At 35.3% G+C, this 16,521-nt stretch overlaps 2 protein-coding genes across 2 annotated transcripts; one reads left to right on the forward strand and one right to left on the reverse strand.

Annotated features, from left to right (window-relative positions):
- The first annotated feature begins 2,413 nt into the window (after positions 1-2,413).
- LOC136823999 (tomoregulin-2-like) lies at positions 2,414-7,596 on the forward strand. Its single transcript, XM_067080157.1, has 5 exons — positions 2,414-2,729; positions 3,446-3,574; positions 4,005-4,106; positions 4,900-5,004; positions 6,476-7,596. Exons 1-5 carry the CDS (start codon positions 2,429-2,431, stop codon positions 6,523-6,525), a joined length of 687 nt encoding a protein of 228 aa, XP_066936258.1. The 5' UTR covers positions 2,414-2,428; the 3' UTR covers positions 6,526-7,596.
- A 908-nt stretch (positions 7,597-8,504) lies between these two features.
- Positions 8,505-14,047, reverse strand: LOC136823905 (TNF receptor-associated factor 3-like). The gene is made up of 4 exons (XM_067080061.1): positions 14,000-14,047; positions 11,095-11,169; positions 10,075-10,149; positions 8,505-9,783 (listed from the first exon to the last, which is right to left on the reverse strand). The coding sequence occupies exons 1-4, from the start codon at positions 14,045-14,047 to the stop codon at positions 8,818-8,820; spliced, it is 1,164 nt and encodes a 387-aa protein (XP_066936162.1). The 3' UTR covers positions 8,505-8,817.
- Positions 14,048-16,521: the final 2,474 nt, after the last annotated feature.

Below are 16,521 nucleotides of genomic sequence, written 5' to 3' on the forward strand. Positions count from 1 at the left end.
TGATCGTAACTAGGCTAGACAATAAGGAAGTGGAAAGCTTGTTGGTGCCAAAGGAATAAAGACTAGAAACAAGCAAATAAACCTTGATAGAAATAGCTTACAATTCCCGTTCCCCGTATTTCATAAAACCGTAATTACAAACACGGGTCTTTGATAAGAGTCGGAAATAGGTCCGGAATTCTTAAGTGTTTATAAATGGAACATGGAAACATTATTCGTCTGCTATTGACAGTTATAACAGACTTTGCTATTTTTATCATAAGAATAATTTGTAATAAGACACCCACTTCTCACAGACCCACTATGAACCCTTCCCACTGGAAAAATTGACCAAAATATCGTCCCCGGTGGAAAATTATCTTGTAATTTCTGTCCCCACTGGAAAAATTGGCCAAAATATCGTCCCCGGTGGAAAATTATCTTGTAATTTCTGTCCCCACTTAAAATAATAAAATAAACCAATCCTCACTGCAAAATATTATGCTATTTTCCCCATCCCCGCTGAATTTCTGACTTGCAAACAAAAAAATTGAAATCCCCAGCCATTAAAACTATGGAAATATCAATCCTCATCGAGTTTGAGTCCGTTATTTTCAACCCCTGGTTGAAGAAATCCTACAGGGTCTGTGAGAAAGGGGTGTAATAGGCACGAACGTCTCCCTTCAAAAAAGCACTAAGGGGTTCTTATAACAAAGAAAAACTAGATGTTACATTTGCTTTTAAGAGGTTGTCTATAGAAACAAGAGAGACACTTAGAGTCTGGTCAAGTACATACAAAGTATTAGAAATTGAAATCCCTGCCTTCTTTTGGTAGACGTAAATTTTCTCTAAGAACAATTTTAGAAGCGCATATGAAGCTCGATTTAGGTCATAACTTGTGAAACATAAAAGAAGGAAAACCAAATGGCAAAGATATTAAAAGCATTTTGTAATGAAACAACTTTTGAACATTTCAGCCTCAGGAAACATGTTACATTCTGAGAGTTTTTAAAAGGAGACTCTTCTGGTTCTTAATATATAAAGCGTATTCTACAAGTGAGAGATTATAATACCATTCGCATGCTAATAAAGGTTTTAACACTTTGGGGGAGAGATGATTTTTCTGCAAATATGTATCTCAGAAAAGATGCTGCACCATCGTAGAGAGTTTTATTAGGGTTTGACGACAAATTAAGTGTTGAATAAAAATAAAACTAGTTTGTTTTTTTAGACTCCTCTCAACTCATTAAAAATCACAGTCAGTCGAAATATTCGTAATCTCGTTTGTTTATGGGTTAAACTTTTTATCGATTATGATAGATTCAACATTGCAGTCAGAACATTTTTCTGGATGACGGACATGATGGGCTCTGATGAGTGAAAAATGAAGTTCGCCGATAAAATTAGAAAGATTAACGTTTTACAGACAGAAATATCATAAGAAAAAGTATTTCGTTGAGTTCGAAAGGCTTGCTTTGGACGAGGGTTTCTCAACCTTTTCGAGGGTCGGTTTTCGGAGGTCGAGTCCGCACATAGACGATGTTAGCGTCCATTACAGTTACGTTACGCGCAGAGTTTGTAGCCGTTATGCCGTTATATTATACTGTTTTTTTTGAAAAAAAATCAGTGGTAGAGTTTCGAAGAAAATATCAAACTCTATCGACTGTAAACTCTTTTAGGAAAAAAAACTCGTTTGCAAATTTTCTATGGACTTTTTCGTTGGATGTTGATTAGTCTACTCCGCACATAGCCGACATTATCCAACCCTTTGGGACAAGCGTGCAAAATTTAATCCTGCATAACACAAATGTAGACTTATTTGCTTTAAGCAATTATTATCCGTGTGTAGAAACGAGAGCTTGGCTAATAAATTTCACCTTTAGAATCATTGACCTTCATTGACTTTTTTTCAAGTGGAAAAAAACATTAAGTGAGAACCACAGAGAAACACTTTAAATTTTCTCTTTTAAACACAGGCATTTTCTATATTGTTTACATTTTTGTATATTCTCGAGTAGCCATCGCTTCACTGTTCACTGTCAAGAAAAGTTAATACCAACTACAATTGACGCACTCTAATTCGATTTTCAAGGGGTATTAGATTTTCAAGGGGCATTGGATTTTCAAAGGGCATTGGATTTTCAAGGAAAAAGTGTAATAGAGCGTCGTTTATGAGAGTTTCTTGCTGAACTTGGTTCACAGAGAAACGGGATGAGCTGGAGTTTTTACAAGATACTTCACTAATTGGTCATTTAAAGTGATAGAGATGACGCGTTCTTTAGAAAAAGTAATAAGATTCTTTTATTACATCTTAACGACCAACCAAATCAAATAAGAGCTTGTAAAAACTCCAGCTTGTCCCAGAGAAACCTGGTATATATGAGTACCGAGTCCGAGTATTATCATAAAAAATTCATCTCAACATTTCAGATATAAAAGAATCAAAAATATGTATAAGATATTGACATTTATATTACTGGCTTCAGAAATTTGTTGTCAATGGATACCAGTGGAGAAAAACGAAGATTCGCCTTGCTACAACTATAAATGTCCTTTCGGTCAACGTTGCGTCATTATCAATAATCAACCTATTTGCAAGTGCAACCACAACTGTGATAAATCAGAGAAAACTGGACCAGTTTGTACGAAGAGTGGTCGCACTTACCCTAATTTGTGTAAATTAAAACAAGATGAATGCAAGAGAGGCGATTACATAATGGTAGATCATTTCGGTGCTTGCAAAACCGGAGGTTAGAAATTAAATTCAATTGTCACGCTTTAGTCTTTGACGTGCCCTACACTGCCCTTTTATGTGAAAAAAATTGATTAAATCTTTATCAGTTGAGCCAAGCCAAACAACTTTAAGTTAGAATTTGCCTCATATTATTTATCGTTAGTTAGCTTGGCTAGTCATCATCTTTCGGGTTAAAACTCCCCGTTTAACTTAACAAATGAATCATTGATTTTACCTTTTGAAAGAAAGTCTTAAGAAAAGTATGGAACTTGATGTTTCTTGATGCTCTTTTTATGATGTGAAATGTCATCAAAAAGGATTATAATGAAAAGCCAAATAAGTATTTAAAATACTGTTTACATTGAACATAGATAATAATCAAGGGATGATCTCCTGAAAGTGTAGTCAACACATTGGTTGCATCGTATTACTAAGCGATGAGTTACCAAGCTCATATATGAATAGTTTAAGATTATAATCAACAAAAGAAGAAAGGCTCCACACCTTTTTTGGTCCAGTGATTTGTAATAGAAGGCCAAAAAAAAGCAGGATGAGGTCACAAAGAGACTTATAGTTATAGATGTAGAATTTAAGATTAGAATCAACGAAAGAAGAAAGGTTTTTTTACGCCTTTTGTGTCCCACAATTTGATATAAAAGCCAACATAGTGGTATGAGTTCGAAATACTGATGATAAGAGCACTTTTCATTCTGTTTATTCTGTTTATTTCAGCCGTCCGTTGTTATGACAACAAGAAGGAGAGTGAGTTGGGATTGTGTAAACAATGGAAAGAACACGGGGCATGTACCAAACACATCAATTTAATGAAACGGTTCTGTAGAGCAACGTGCGACATGTGTGGTAAGCCTTATTCGGGAAATAGTCCGTACCCCTATGTTGAGGAGGTGTGGCGTACAGGGTAATATGGAAAGTAAAAATTCCAGGGGGTCAGGTTTTTCGCTTTTTCGTGTAAAAATTTACGATGGTCAATAAATTGAGGTTGAAAATTCAGGTTGTTTAGTAACATGAGGTTGAAAATCCAGGGTGGTCAATAAAAGGAGGAAAACAATTCATGGTGGTCCAAGAATGAGAAAAAAATTATGGGGCTCCTAAAAATTGAAAAATAAGTCCATGGGGTTCTCCTCAATAGGGGTACAATTATTTTCTGGAATAGCCTAATTTTTCTGATATCGTCCAAACAAAAACTAGATTTCAAGCAAAAGAAATTTGCCGAATCATCAAATTTTTGAAACTTACTATATTTGTCTTTTGTCTTTTTTCTATTCATTAGACGTGAAAGCCTTGCCAGCTGCTTGCATGGAATCCAAGTTCGGGTGTTGTCCTGGTAACAAAATACAAGCCTTAGGTCCTCGAAATAAAGGCTGTTTTAATGGTAAGTCAGCAATATCAATTTCGATCCTATTAATTTCCCATAATGCTTCTTGTTCTTTTTGTGAAAGCATCATTGGCACAAAAATAAAAACTTTTTAGAAAAGCAAATTATACCAAACTCTTGCGTTATCTGATATTCAGATGGCGGATTGGCGGCCGCCCAGGCTAAAGCCGTAAAGGAGCGGGACAATTTCCTATCAGAGATGAATGATAGTCGGCCTTTGATTTGCCGCCTCCCCAGTCGGGTTCAACTACCCTTGCGCATAAAAATAAAAATCTTTCGGTTGGACCCGCCAATCCCCGAAAACGAGGGCTGGGTTGTCAGGCCTCCCACACAGATTTATAAAGCCCGAATGGCTAGATGTCGTGCTTTAAGCTATCGCAGGCAAAAAAAGTGAATATCGCAAGAAATATTGTTTCTATTGTTTCTGGAAATCCTCTAAGCTTCTGATTGGTCAAGCACTGAAATTCTATTATAATGTCACGTTACCTAGGTAGAATTTCCTACCTAACCACGGCACACTTTTCATCCAAAGCACGACATCTAGCCCTTCGGGCTTTCTAATCTGTGCCTCCCTCTGCAAAATCATTGACGCGGTCTTTAAAAATTCCGTAAAGTAAACCTTCCAGATGTTGTAAATTTTCCCGACCTTCAGAGCTTTAGCGTGTCGGAATGAAAATTTCTGCATCTAAGTGCCACATAAACTCTTGCGTCAAGCCTGATGAGTTGCAAGAATATATGTATGCAAAGAAAAATGTTTTCATTCACCTTCTTGTTTGTTTGCAAACGACAGGTTGTCGAGATGGTCGCTTGTGCCCATTCTTCCCAAACTTCTGTGGTGATGAAGCCAATAAAGAAACAATGAAGAAATTTTGTCCTTACACATGTCGATATTGCGGTGAGTATGATAGTTTCCAACCACTCTGGAAAGAAAAAGGAAACTTACAATAATAGATGATCTATAGAGAGCCAAGATATGAATACCTGAATACCCTTGCAATGTTTAATGAATGTTCTTAAATATTGAAGTCTTCGAAACCTCGTGTTGTTTTTGTAGAGCAAAAACATGCATTTGATGTCACATCCATATCAATAGCAATACCTGCCATAGCGATTTATCTCCCAGGGAGGAGAGGGTACTTAGGCGAAATGGAGGGTACGGTATGTGTCGCCCTTAAGGGTACCTTTTGTGGATTTCCAAAGTCCCGCTAAGGGTCGGAAGAATCAGAAAATCAAATTTTAGTCCCACTAAGGGGCGGAGAAATAGGAAAACTTCAACTTTTTACCCCCCCCGGAAAAATAGAAATTTGGTTAAAATTGGTCAAATTTGTCCAATAAGGGTGGTAAAATTCACAAAATTTTCCTTTGTTTTCTCTCTTTTAGTCCCGGCAAGAGTCCAAGGGTCGAAAGTCGGGCGGCACCCTCGCCCGTCAGCTCACAGCCCTAGTACCCCCTCGTCTGGGGATTTATCTAAACGGCAGGTCCAAAATGCATAAAACATAATGCATATTGCATAATGCATAATGCATAATATCTGAAAAATGTCAATTTTAGAGGCTATAATAAGGAGAATTTGAAAGATAATACTTTCAACAAAACAAATAACCACTTTCTGCCAGAAAATAAAAAGTAGAAAGCTGTAAATTTGAATTTTGGAAGATGAAGAAAATCCATGGTCCACTGAAAATGCTTGCCGCCATTTTGATTTTCATAGTTGTATTTTACAGAACGTAATATAGTGTAGAAAAAACACGAAAATATCTCCTCCGTATATTACTTTTATAGCAAGATCTTTATTTTTTCCTCTTAAAAAGCATTAACCATGTGAATACTTTTTGTTAGATAAGCTAATATCCAGCCAATATAAATTAAAGAGCTACATGCGAAAGCTAGATCAAAGAAAATAGACTTCGAATCTTTTTACATTCGAATGTTTATGCATTTACCTTTTTTGAGAAAGAAGAAGGGGGAAACCTTTCTGATCTGTTGCATCTTCTTATATTATCTATGCTGACGGAAAACCCTTTGTTGTTATGATTCGAATGTTTTCTTTTTCGTTCGGATTCGAAAAGTAAATATCATGTCTGGGGAAATCCCTCTGATTGGAATGTTTACTTAAGACTTAAGAGGTTTGACGGTTTGCTCCCAGCTTTAGCCTCTACAAAGGAGAGTTTTAGAAAATATAAAATCGTTCTGTAAATTACACAATACTATTATGCATTATGCAATATGCATTATGTTTTATGCATTTTGTACCTGCCGTTTATCTAAACTGAACCCTCCCCCGATCTGAACCCAAACAAATTAATTTCTAATTCCATAGTACTCTTTTCTTCCGGTCGTAATGGAAATTTCTTCCTTTGTTATAGTACCTGAAGGTAACGAGCGTGTGGAGATTCTAACTGAAGACAACTTGTAAAAGAGCGATTATAAAAAAGTATACAAAGAGACACGTTGGTTTGCTGGCTTAACCAACAATGATTACCCGTCTACCATCTTTAAAGGGAAATGGTTCTTCTTAAAGCAATACTTCGAAACAACCAAAACTAAATAAAGCTTTTTATTTCAACTGAAGGGATATAGTGGTAATTATAAGGACTTTCTGAAGCAGGAAGGAATTTTTTAAGATTTTAATTGAGGTATGGCGTTAGAAATCCTTTCACATCTCAATCACCACATTGAAATACAACTTGAAATTTTGCACAAAGACAGTCCAACGATGTAAAAATAATAGATAACCAACTACCTCTAGAAGGCACTTCTCCCAAGAGAACAATCATTGTTTTCCTATAGTGCGTGTTATGCTTTTAGCTAGATTTTGACACACTTTTTGACATCCAGTGAATTGATAGAAAATTGAATTGTTATTTACTGCAAATTTTGGATTTTTTTTCAAAAGATAAAGGTACCAATCTTTAGACAAATTGACTACGGATCGGCCTGATACCACTTAATCTTCATCTGGATAAATAAACGCTCATAAAATGCTGTTATCTGAAAAATATATGTGTGATTTGAAATGCGATATCTAACGTATGAAAAGTGCATGAAGGTTGCATGATACAAAATAAACAGATGAATGTTTATAGAACAATAATATCTAATTAAAAAATTTTTTCTGTGAGGCTGCCTATAGGAAAATACACTTTTTCTAACCCAAATTTTGGAAAAATATACATCACGTGATCGATTCTGTCCAATAGAAGGTTGCAAATGAAGCAAGTTTTTATTTAATTGCACTTTTTACGATGCAAAATGTCATTAATATTTTTACAACCGTAACACGGATGTTTTTTGAGAATCAAGGCAAGTTGGTTATCTATCATTTTTACATCGTTGGACAGTCTCATAGTTTATGTTTCCCTAGAAAATCTTTATAATTCAATGTCAATAATTTTGGAAATTTGTTTTCAGATCGAATGTTATCTCAAAGTATAGCTTTAAGGAGAACATTCTCCCTTAAAAGAAAAGCAGCTAATAAACTAATTGGCAGCTCGTGTTATTTTTACAGCTATAGCTTGCTTATTCGACTTTCCAATTGAGAACACATCTTTTCCACAGAATTTTTAGAAGTCGAAACAATTTGCTTTGGAGAACTTTGATCTGGTGTAGAAAATGCTGTAGTCGTGAAAATTCATTTCTGTGTAATGTTATGCAGCACGAAAATTTGGATAAAAAGTAGAAGAGCTACAATTTAATACAAAACAAATCGACGTCAAGTAAACTAGTTAGCTTTGATATATTTTGTAAATAATGATTTTATATAATTTTACCAAAAAAAAGTTGTTACAAAGTCAGTACAATAGAGAGAATACAAACTAAAAAAAATTAGACAAAATACCAATCCAATCACGAGAAATGCTCATTTTCCCTAAAAATGACAAAAGGGAATTTCCCCAAAAAAGAAAACCCCGATTTTTACGGCCAAAAAATTTTTTCGGGGCTCAGTCACTTTGTGGGCATTGCAATTTTGTATCATTGTGCAAAAACTTAGATAAAACTGATGAGCAAATCCCAAGAGAAAAGCTGGTAACAACAGACGAATGGACAAACATCGGTTAATTCATAGGACCTCCGTGGAAGGTCTTTCAAGTTGGGTGATATTCTTTGCTTCACAGATGTAAAAGGTGTACTCTTAGACCATGTTCAAACGTTACGGTTCCGTTTCGCTCCGTTGTGATTTTCGTTACAGATCGAGAGTGTTCATATTAGTTTCAGAACGTTTCGGAGCAAGAAAATGGAGCAGTTCCGTTCCGATGAAAATAGTGGAGCGAAACCGTTTCCATCTGTTTTGCTTTGTAACGTCTTCTTTTTTGACGTTTCGAATTTTTACGTCCACACTTGTTTCGGAACCGTTTCGTTTCTGAAAATGGTCTTAGGTTCCAAATAACCACCCCTGATTGTTAATTTTCGAAAATTTTTTGGAACCAAAGAGTATTTTTAATCTTTATAAACTCTTCACTTACTCTAAAAAGAAGACGAAAACATACGTCCAAAATATCCAAAGGCGAAGTCAATCTAAGAGTGAGGTTAAGTAATTACTGTAATTACCATCGATCATTTAGGTTTAAATGGAGGTCTTAAATTAAAAAGTTGATTAAATACGATAAATAATTCGATCGACTAATCCAAGGCTCCACCCATAAATACAATTTCTTCGAAATGGATAGTCTGTTTCAAATGTAGTTTACACCATTTACTGAGTATAAGATCAATTCATTTCAAATCTTATTGCAACACTATCATTCATAGTTATGTCCTTGAATAAGCCATGTTCAAATGCTGACGGGTTTCCCACATAGAAAGATGTACACGCAAGTGGTCTTTTAAATGAATCTTTCCATCTACCTCCTTCATCTGTACTTCTTGTCACAGTTTGAGCAATTTCAACTCCATTAAAGATTAGAGTAAAAATCAATGATTTCCAAGGCATTGGCCAATCCAAAGTATCGTCATGACGTCCCACCTCATTCTTAAAGAAAACTGACACATAAGTGTTTTTGTTGACTAGATTGGTCTCGCGAAACCCAGAGAAAATACATCCTTTATAACCATGCTTAGTAAAAAAATATGGTGAATCATCATATCTCCATTTCATAGCAGCGTCAAATTTCTCTTTGAATTTTTCGATAGTCCATGTATAGTTACATAGTGATGGTGCGCAGATAGCCAAATTTAATTCCTCTTTTACAGCTCTACCCGATGCTTTAATAAGATCGTCTTTTTGATTCCGTTCTTTGACTTTTTCAACTTCCTGCTTAGTCAGCATAAATTCTTCTTTCAAATCAAAAATAGATTTATCGGTTGCCTTCAACTTCGTCAGCATTTTTTTCTCCAACGACTTGATGGTGGTTTGGTTCATCTGAACTTTAATTTCCATTGCGTCGACCCCTTTCAATTTCTCTTCTGCAATTTTTAACCGCTCCGCTAATGCTCGAATCATTTTGTCTTTTGCTTTCAAGTCTCCATCAAGATCCAACCGGACTTTTCCGATTTCGTTATCCCTCATTTTCAACTGTTCAGCAAATTTATTTTTCATTTCTTGAGCTTCGAGATCTTTCGCTGTCAACTTTTGATCGAATTCTTTTTTTATTTTGAAAATCTCACTTTTCATTTCAAGAGACAAATGCATGTTGGCCGATTGTGCCATATGATTGTCCAGTTGTAATTTGGTGCCCTGAAACCCAACAATTTAGAAACTGCGTTAGCTTTTCAAATAATATATCTGGCTTATTACCTATTATACTTTACTGTACTTACTTAGATGACAAAAATCCGGACAGTGCTGCCGTACAGCTACTTTGAAAAATAAGACAAAATAAAGATACTGTAGCACTTTATCCACGAAAGACTCCTTGCAGAGTCTTTTTTAGTTAGCCAGCTTAGTTCGTCTCTCGATTTATTCGGAAATTTTTATTTCATTCCTTTGGAAATTGAAAAAAGCAGCTTCAACATAAGAAAAATGTACCTTAAAGTAGCATCCTAAGTCTTTGTATTCACAAGAGGAGACCATTGGACATACGGTATCCACGTGATTTGTTATCTAAAGAAGAACCCATAAGCTAAAATAATATGTCTACAATTGTAGAATAGTCGAACACGCGCACTGGGCTCAACTTCAGTGCCTTCATAGGCCCAATTGTAGAACCCCAGATATTCAGCCAAGGAACAAGTGTGCAAAATTTCAGTCAAAATGAACAATTTTTGAAGTCTCCAGGCTGCCTCAAAGTTTTAGCCTCGTTTTGGCGAAAAACTCATCCCCAGGCCCCAAAAATCAAAATTTTCAAAAAATGAAAAAAGTACCCCAGATATTCACCCAAGGAACAAGTGTGCCAAATTTCAGCTAAATCCAAGCATTTTTGAGTCTCAAGGCTGCCCTAAAGTTTTTGTGACAGACAGACAGACACACACAGACATTGTCAGATTGTAGCTCAACTGAAGTTGAGAATCATAAGATGAGATTTCCACTGTCGTTTTTGAACATTTGCATAAGAGGTCACCTTTAAAGATTCGTAGTAAAACTCCCTCTTAGTAAGATATTTCAAGTTTTTCAACATCAGTTCTTTCGGGCCTCTTGAAAATCCGAGTTAACAAACTCAAAAAAACATACACCAAAAAGACTGGGTTAAAAGATTCCGGAAAACAAATTTTCATAACTCATTCTTTCATAACAACCGAGTTAACTAACTCGAACGATTAAGGTAACCACAAACAAATCGAGTTATTATCATAAATCAAGTTATGTTCTAAAATGACGTCATTTCTCTCAAGTTATGACGTCACAAATGACTAGGGTTTGGCGAACTCTGGTTTTCAGGGCTTCACAAAAAGTTATCCCGAGTGTTTTCATGGTTTGTATTCACATATCAAGGTCTGAAGAACCCGAGTTAAGAAAACGTAATGACGCCATAACGTTTTTTTAAGGTCCTTTAACTCGTGTTTTCCGGGTCTCTCTGATATCTTACAAATGATAACAAATCGTTCTTACGTTTTTACGGAGCACGAATTCTCCACAATCTAATTCACAAGGAACGGTCACAAAACCGCAAGTTTTCAGGTGAACCTAAAACGATGATAAATGCTTGTTATTATCTATTGCAAAAGAAATTGACTCCCTAAATAAGAAAATTGGCTTATAGCCTGAGTACGGAAGGGGGTTACTACCTCAGTTATAGATCAACCTCCTCTACCTTTAGACTCTTCCCCTTTCTAAAATTTTATTATAAATCAAAATCATTATGAATATCATCATGAACATATAAACAACTGGACGTCTATCTTTTATTGTCTCTTTGAAGCGAGCTTCGTTGCCGCCTGTATTTCAAAATTGGTATGAAAAAATCCGACAATATTCCGTCATAATTTGATTTCTTTGAATTATAAGTTTGCAATATATTTTATTGACATTTTCAACCCTAAAATGCAGAAATTCAACTGCGTGTATACTTTTGAATCCCTTTTGTCACTCAAATAATTTTTTTTATGACTTGAAAAAAATAGCTTGCCAAAGTCGAGAGCCTGTTTCATAAGAAAATCGAAATTAGAATGTAACACTCTCTAAAATTATTAGTAGGAGTGGGCTATACAGGGTGATTTTTCAAAAAATTTCAAACTAAATTTTTTAAGGTCTAAATTATAAGTGTAGACAGGATCAAATAGAATTTTTGAACAAAAATGAAGAAAAAAAATGTGGGAAGCCTTTTTGTAGACTGAGGTTTGTGCCCTCAAATCAATCTTTTTCCATCTACCCAACTACCCAAATTATGTTGGAAATGAGACACACAGTGATTGAATTCCGCTCAAATTTGGCACATTCACTTCTCAGGGACAGAAATAAAGTATATCAAAACATTTATTCGAGAAATATAATTTTTGACATTTTGGGCGTAGCCCAAAGGCTTTACGCAGGCAAAAAAGAGGAAGCTTGACTATAAAGGCGAGAAAACATTCTTTCCTGCTTAAATTTGGCACATTACCTCTTCAGGTGAAGATTTGTCAGTGTAAATTGTGAAATCTTAAAATTTTTATTTTTCCTACCTAGAGGGAGTGACTTCTCGTCCTAAATATATGAAAACTTGACAACCTTTTATTTCTATGATCTTGAACAACAGAAAATCCATCAAAATTTATGTTTGTGAATTGTAAGCACTTCTTCTATATCTGAAATAATGTAAATTCTCGTAGAACTGCCGACAATTTGCTCTATGTGATAAAAACACTTTCCTTAATTTAGCACTACCTCAGTGAAGTTCAGAAGACGTAAAAAGGGATCTGAAAGCGGAAAATTGAAACTTTTACATGAATTTCGACTCTGAAAGACTTCAAAACTGTTATTGTATCAAGAATACCAATTTCTAGAGGGAATTTCAATTGAATTACACGATTTATGAATGAGCCCTAGCCCGTCTATATTTCCCCTTTTTTTACGGACATCGAAACAATTATTTACGAAATAACTTACGAAATAAGAATTGACTTTGGGAAATATTCTCAGGATTCGTCAAGATAGATAACTGAGGGTAGGTATGCAAAACTTTAGGGCAAAAATATCATTCCAAAGTTTTCTAGAGCTACCCAATCCTTTTTGCCATTTTTGAGGTTTGGCCACGCCCTAAAACGTCTGATAATGAAATTTTTTAAATAATACTGACAAAATGTTATTATTGGTCAGCCTAAGCTGAGCATTCAAATAGGTAAAATTCGGTTCTTCTTCCATAAGACGGCAAAAAAAAAATCCGATTTCCCGATCTCACTTTGATTTCTAAACTTTCTTCCGATCGGGTTAACTTTTTGGGTACTTTTAGCGTGCGTTGTTTTTACAGATCATGTGGTGTTTCAAGATGGCGGCTCAAGCGATAAGTCAGATGTGATAAGTCAGTGTTGTACCAAAGTATTTCCAGTGTAAATCTGTTGCAAGCTTCAATTTCTGTTATTCATTTTTTTAACTCGGTAAATCAAACACATGATTTTCATCAAGGGGATTCTTTTTCTACATTTTTTGAAGGTTTAAAGCCGTTTGCTCAAGTTTTTGTTTATGTTGAATTTTCTGATACTTTTTATTGCTGCTTTTTATTAGTTTTTGCAATGAAAACATAATATTTCTTGTTTGCCTCTAGGGGGGATTGATGGTGTTATAATGTTATTGGAATTTGATAAAGTTTACAAAAGTACAGCTACTGTCTAAATTTGATAAAGACTGGATGCAATCGTGCTTTTTTGGACTTGGACGTGTTTGATAAAGCGAATCGCAAAAAAATGTTTGGTTCCCGTCATTTCTACTTTAAAAAGTGGGGGTCATTCGGTCGGTCGGTCGAAAATATTTTTCTGTTAAGAAGCAGCTACATCTTGTTGAAAGGGAATCCGTGTGGACTGATCCGAATTAAAAAATTGAGAAACCGTGGATAAACTGGTTTTCGGTTTACTCTCCATTAGCATGCGGCTCGCTACTTCGATTTGAAAAATTGTAAACACAGAGAGTGTGCAGATGTCGACAGTGGAAATCCAGCAAAGCAGCGGAAAAGTTTTCCAACTCTCCAACTCTACCTGCTGACCGTAATGTAAATCAGGGTCGGTCAAGAAGACGGGAACCAAATGATGACATCACATCTCCTATTATTGGACTTGCAAAATTATGACAAATGGTCTTTGGAATTTGATCAATTATATTAATATTAATATATACAGTTCTTGTTGAAATTGATCAAACTATTTTTCACGCAGTTCCGGAGGCAGATTGTGTTTTTCTAACCTTTTCTAACCTTGGCGCACGTTTTTACTGAATGATGGAATGGAATGAATGGCGATAACAGTTTATACATATCTCTTATCAGACTTGCAGAAAGTGTACTGCAGAAAGTTATGAAAAATGGTTTCTAGAATTTAATGAATTATACCGTCAAGTTACACAACATGCACACTCTCGTCACAACTTGCACAATCATGATTCATCTAGTCTTCATTTAACATTGTTTTAAAGTTTAAAAAACACTGCCAGTGCTTGGCACAGAAGAGAGGACTCCCAGTTGAAATTAATTACTACTCCGCTGCCCTGTTGAATTTATGTATTATGGTTGTGTGTTTATTCCGCCAAGGCGGTAAAGCGATTGCCCAAATTCATAGACCAATTAAAAGGGAGTTTAAAGCAAAATGGGGGAAAATGAGCTTCCCTGCATAGTTATGAATCTTAAGTTTTGCTTTCGATTATCATTTGCGACCAGCAAAGTCTTCAAGATGGTTGTGTGCATGTTGTGTAACTTGACGGTACTAAACTACAAAATTTATTTACGCACACTGGATGCAAATTATGTTTTTCTGACCTTGCCAAATTTTGGCTTTGACTGAATAGCAGTCAGTTTATACGTACCTCATTGGCCTTGCAGACAACTGACAAATGGTTTCAGTAATTTGACCAAGTCTACCAAAATACAGTTCCTGTTGAAATGTTATAAATATGAACTTTATACGTTTTGCAAAGTTTTTGATGCAAATTGTGTTTTTCTGGAGTTTGCGCTTTGTGACTTAAAGTTTGTAGCTTGTTAGTTTAAAGTGTTATTGGAGTTTTATCAAGTAATACAAAAAGTACAGTTTCTATGTATATTTGATGGATATCTTTATTTTGGTTCTGACGTTTTGGCAATTTTCTTATTTATTTCTAGTATAACACTTTGGTCAGATATGGATATTGTGTACATCCAACAGAAAAAAATGTATCATAACTGGCTGGAATGAAATTAACAAAAAGTTTTAATTACACTATGTTTCTCTTTTATTTTATAGTAATGAGCTATAGCTTAATTGTTTGATGTCATAGAAACAGTGCTACAATGCTAAAGAGAAGTATACTTTGAGCTTCTCGTGGGGAGGGGGGGGGTTGGAGGAGCTCTCAGGCTTTGTTTTAAATCATTTTAAATCAAGTTATTAAATGTTTCACATTTTGTACATTATTCAACATTTTTAGTCTACTCTGTTTCAGTCATCTCTTACATCTGTTAACCCACTTATTAAAGCTATCTAGCTAAGCTCTATTGGCTGACCTTCCAGCCTCGGCTGGTTTATTGTTATTCAAGGAGGACTTTTACCAAATTGCAGCAAAATTGAATGATTTTTAAGGTTTCCAGGTCAAATTGGGGATTTTTTTGTCATACTTTATATGAGTCTAATAGGGGGCCAGAAAAGGGGCTCCCACATTTTTTATATTTAAAATATCTCAAAAATTCTTTTTGATCCTGCCTAGATATGCCATACGGAGCTAAAGAAAATTTAGTTTGACATGATTTGACGAAAAAAATAAAAATGACCCTGTATAGCCCACTCCTATTAGTAGACACTTTTAAGTCAAAATTTAGAAATATTAGTCGGAGTTTTGACAAGCTGACGATGATTTTGCCTCTGTTATCTTTGTTATCATGATATAGATAAACGACTTGAGAAGAGTAGAACAACAGAGACTTTTGTCGAAGTTTTGACGTTGTTAGCAAGGTATTCCCAAGCGGTATATCATCAAAATCTATTTTTCATTTTATGCTTTTAACGAGGCGGCAACGAAGCTAACAGCCTTTTCTACAAAAAGAAAAAGGAGATGGATGTCCAGTCGTTTATATGTTCATGATATCATCAAGTAGATTCCTCCCCCCTCCAAGGTGATATGGTTGAACTACATAAATTGGCCCTAATGAGAGCCTAACTTAAGTATCCAATTAAGTAAAAATTTGCGTAAAGTGGAGGGTCTTTATGATTTTAACACAGTGCCAGATCCTAAAATTAGAAATTTGCTGTAGTTTTTGAACATTTATTCTAGAACAGCCATCCCCACTTTTGAAAACTTCTTCTTTCTGCGTACAGATGATATCAAATGAAATAATCCTACAAACCTCTTTCTCTCTGAGCTCATTTTGCCACGTACATCCATCAACAAAATTCGGACATCGAATCTTCAGACTGAGTATTTCTCTTTTTTTCCCCACATCAGGAAAAACTTGAATCTCTTGCCAATCTTTGGGGCATTTTCCCGGACTAGAATAAAATGATTATCATGAAAATATTATACTGTGATCTTCTTTTATACAGGCACACCGCATAATGCATTTTTGCAAGAATGGTGCCAAATAAAAAACTCTCCAAGGCAATTAATTTGAGTGCAGTAGATTCTTTCCTTAACGAAAACTTTTTATAGAACACAAGAAAATGACGACTAACAAAAGTATAGAAAATTTCGACGTGACTACTGTTCACACTTACTTCTGAAGATGAAATTCCCCAATACATTTTTCACAAAAGCGATGCCCGCATTTCACGGCTTGTACTGGTTCTCGCAAAACCAAAAGACATATTGCACAAGTGATATCGTCTCTATTGATTTCTTTGGCGTTCTGTACAGAATTTTCTTCTGTTGCTTGAGATACTTCAGATTTTTCGT

This window comes from Clytia hemisphaerica, unplaced genomic scaffold (genome assembly GCF_902728285.1).
Source record: "Clytia hemisphaerica strain Z4C2 unplaced genomic scaffold, Clytia hemisphaerica genome assembly, whole genome shotgun sequence".
Lineage (NCBI taxonomy): Eukaryota > Metazoa > Cnidaria > Hydrozoa > Leptothecata > Clytiidae > Clytia > Clytia hemisphaerica.

Bases quoted from the DNA above. Each gene is read 5' to 3' on its own strand.
- LOC136823999 (XM_067080157.1), top strand. From the start codon at position 2,429: ATGTATAAGATATTGACATTTATATTACTGGCTTCAGAAATTTGTTGT. The intron at 2,730-3,445 runs GTTAGAAATTAA...TGTTTATTTCAG, and splicing joins CGGTGCTTGCAAAACCGGAG to CCGTCCGTTGTTATGACAAC. The intron at 4,107-4,899 runs GTAAGTCAGCAA...TGCAAACGACAG, and splicing joins AAATAAAGGCTGTTTTAATG to GTTGTCGAGATGGTCGCTTG.
- LOC136823905 (XM_067080061.1), bottom strand. From the start codon at position 14,047: ATGATTGTGCAAGTTGTGACGAGAGTGTGCATGTTGTGTAACTTGACG. The intron at 11,170-13,999 runs GTATAATTCATT...TCATCGTTTTAG, and splicing joins GCATGTTGTGTAACTTGACG to GTTCACCTGAAAACTTGCGG. The intron at 10,150-11,094 runs GTAAGAACGATT...GTTCTTCTTTAG, and splicing joins AATTCGTGCTCCGTAAAAAC to ATAACAAATCACGTGGATAC.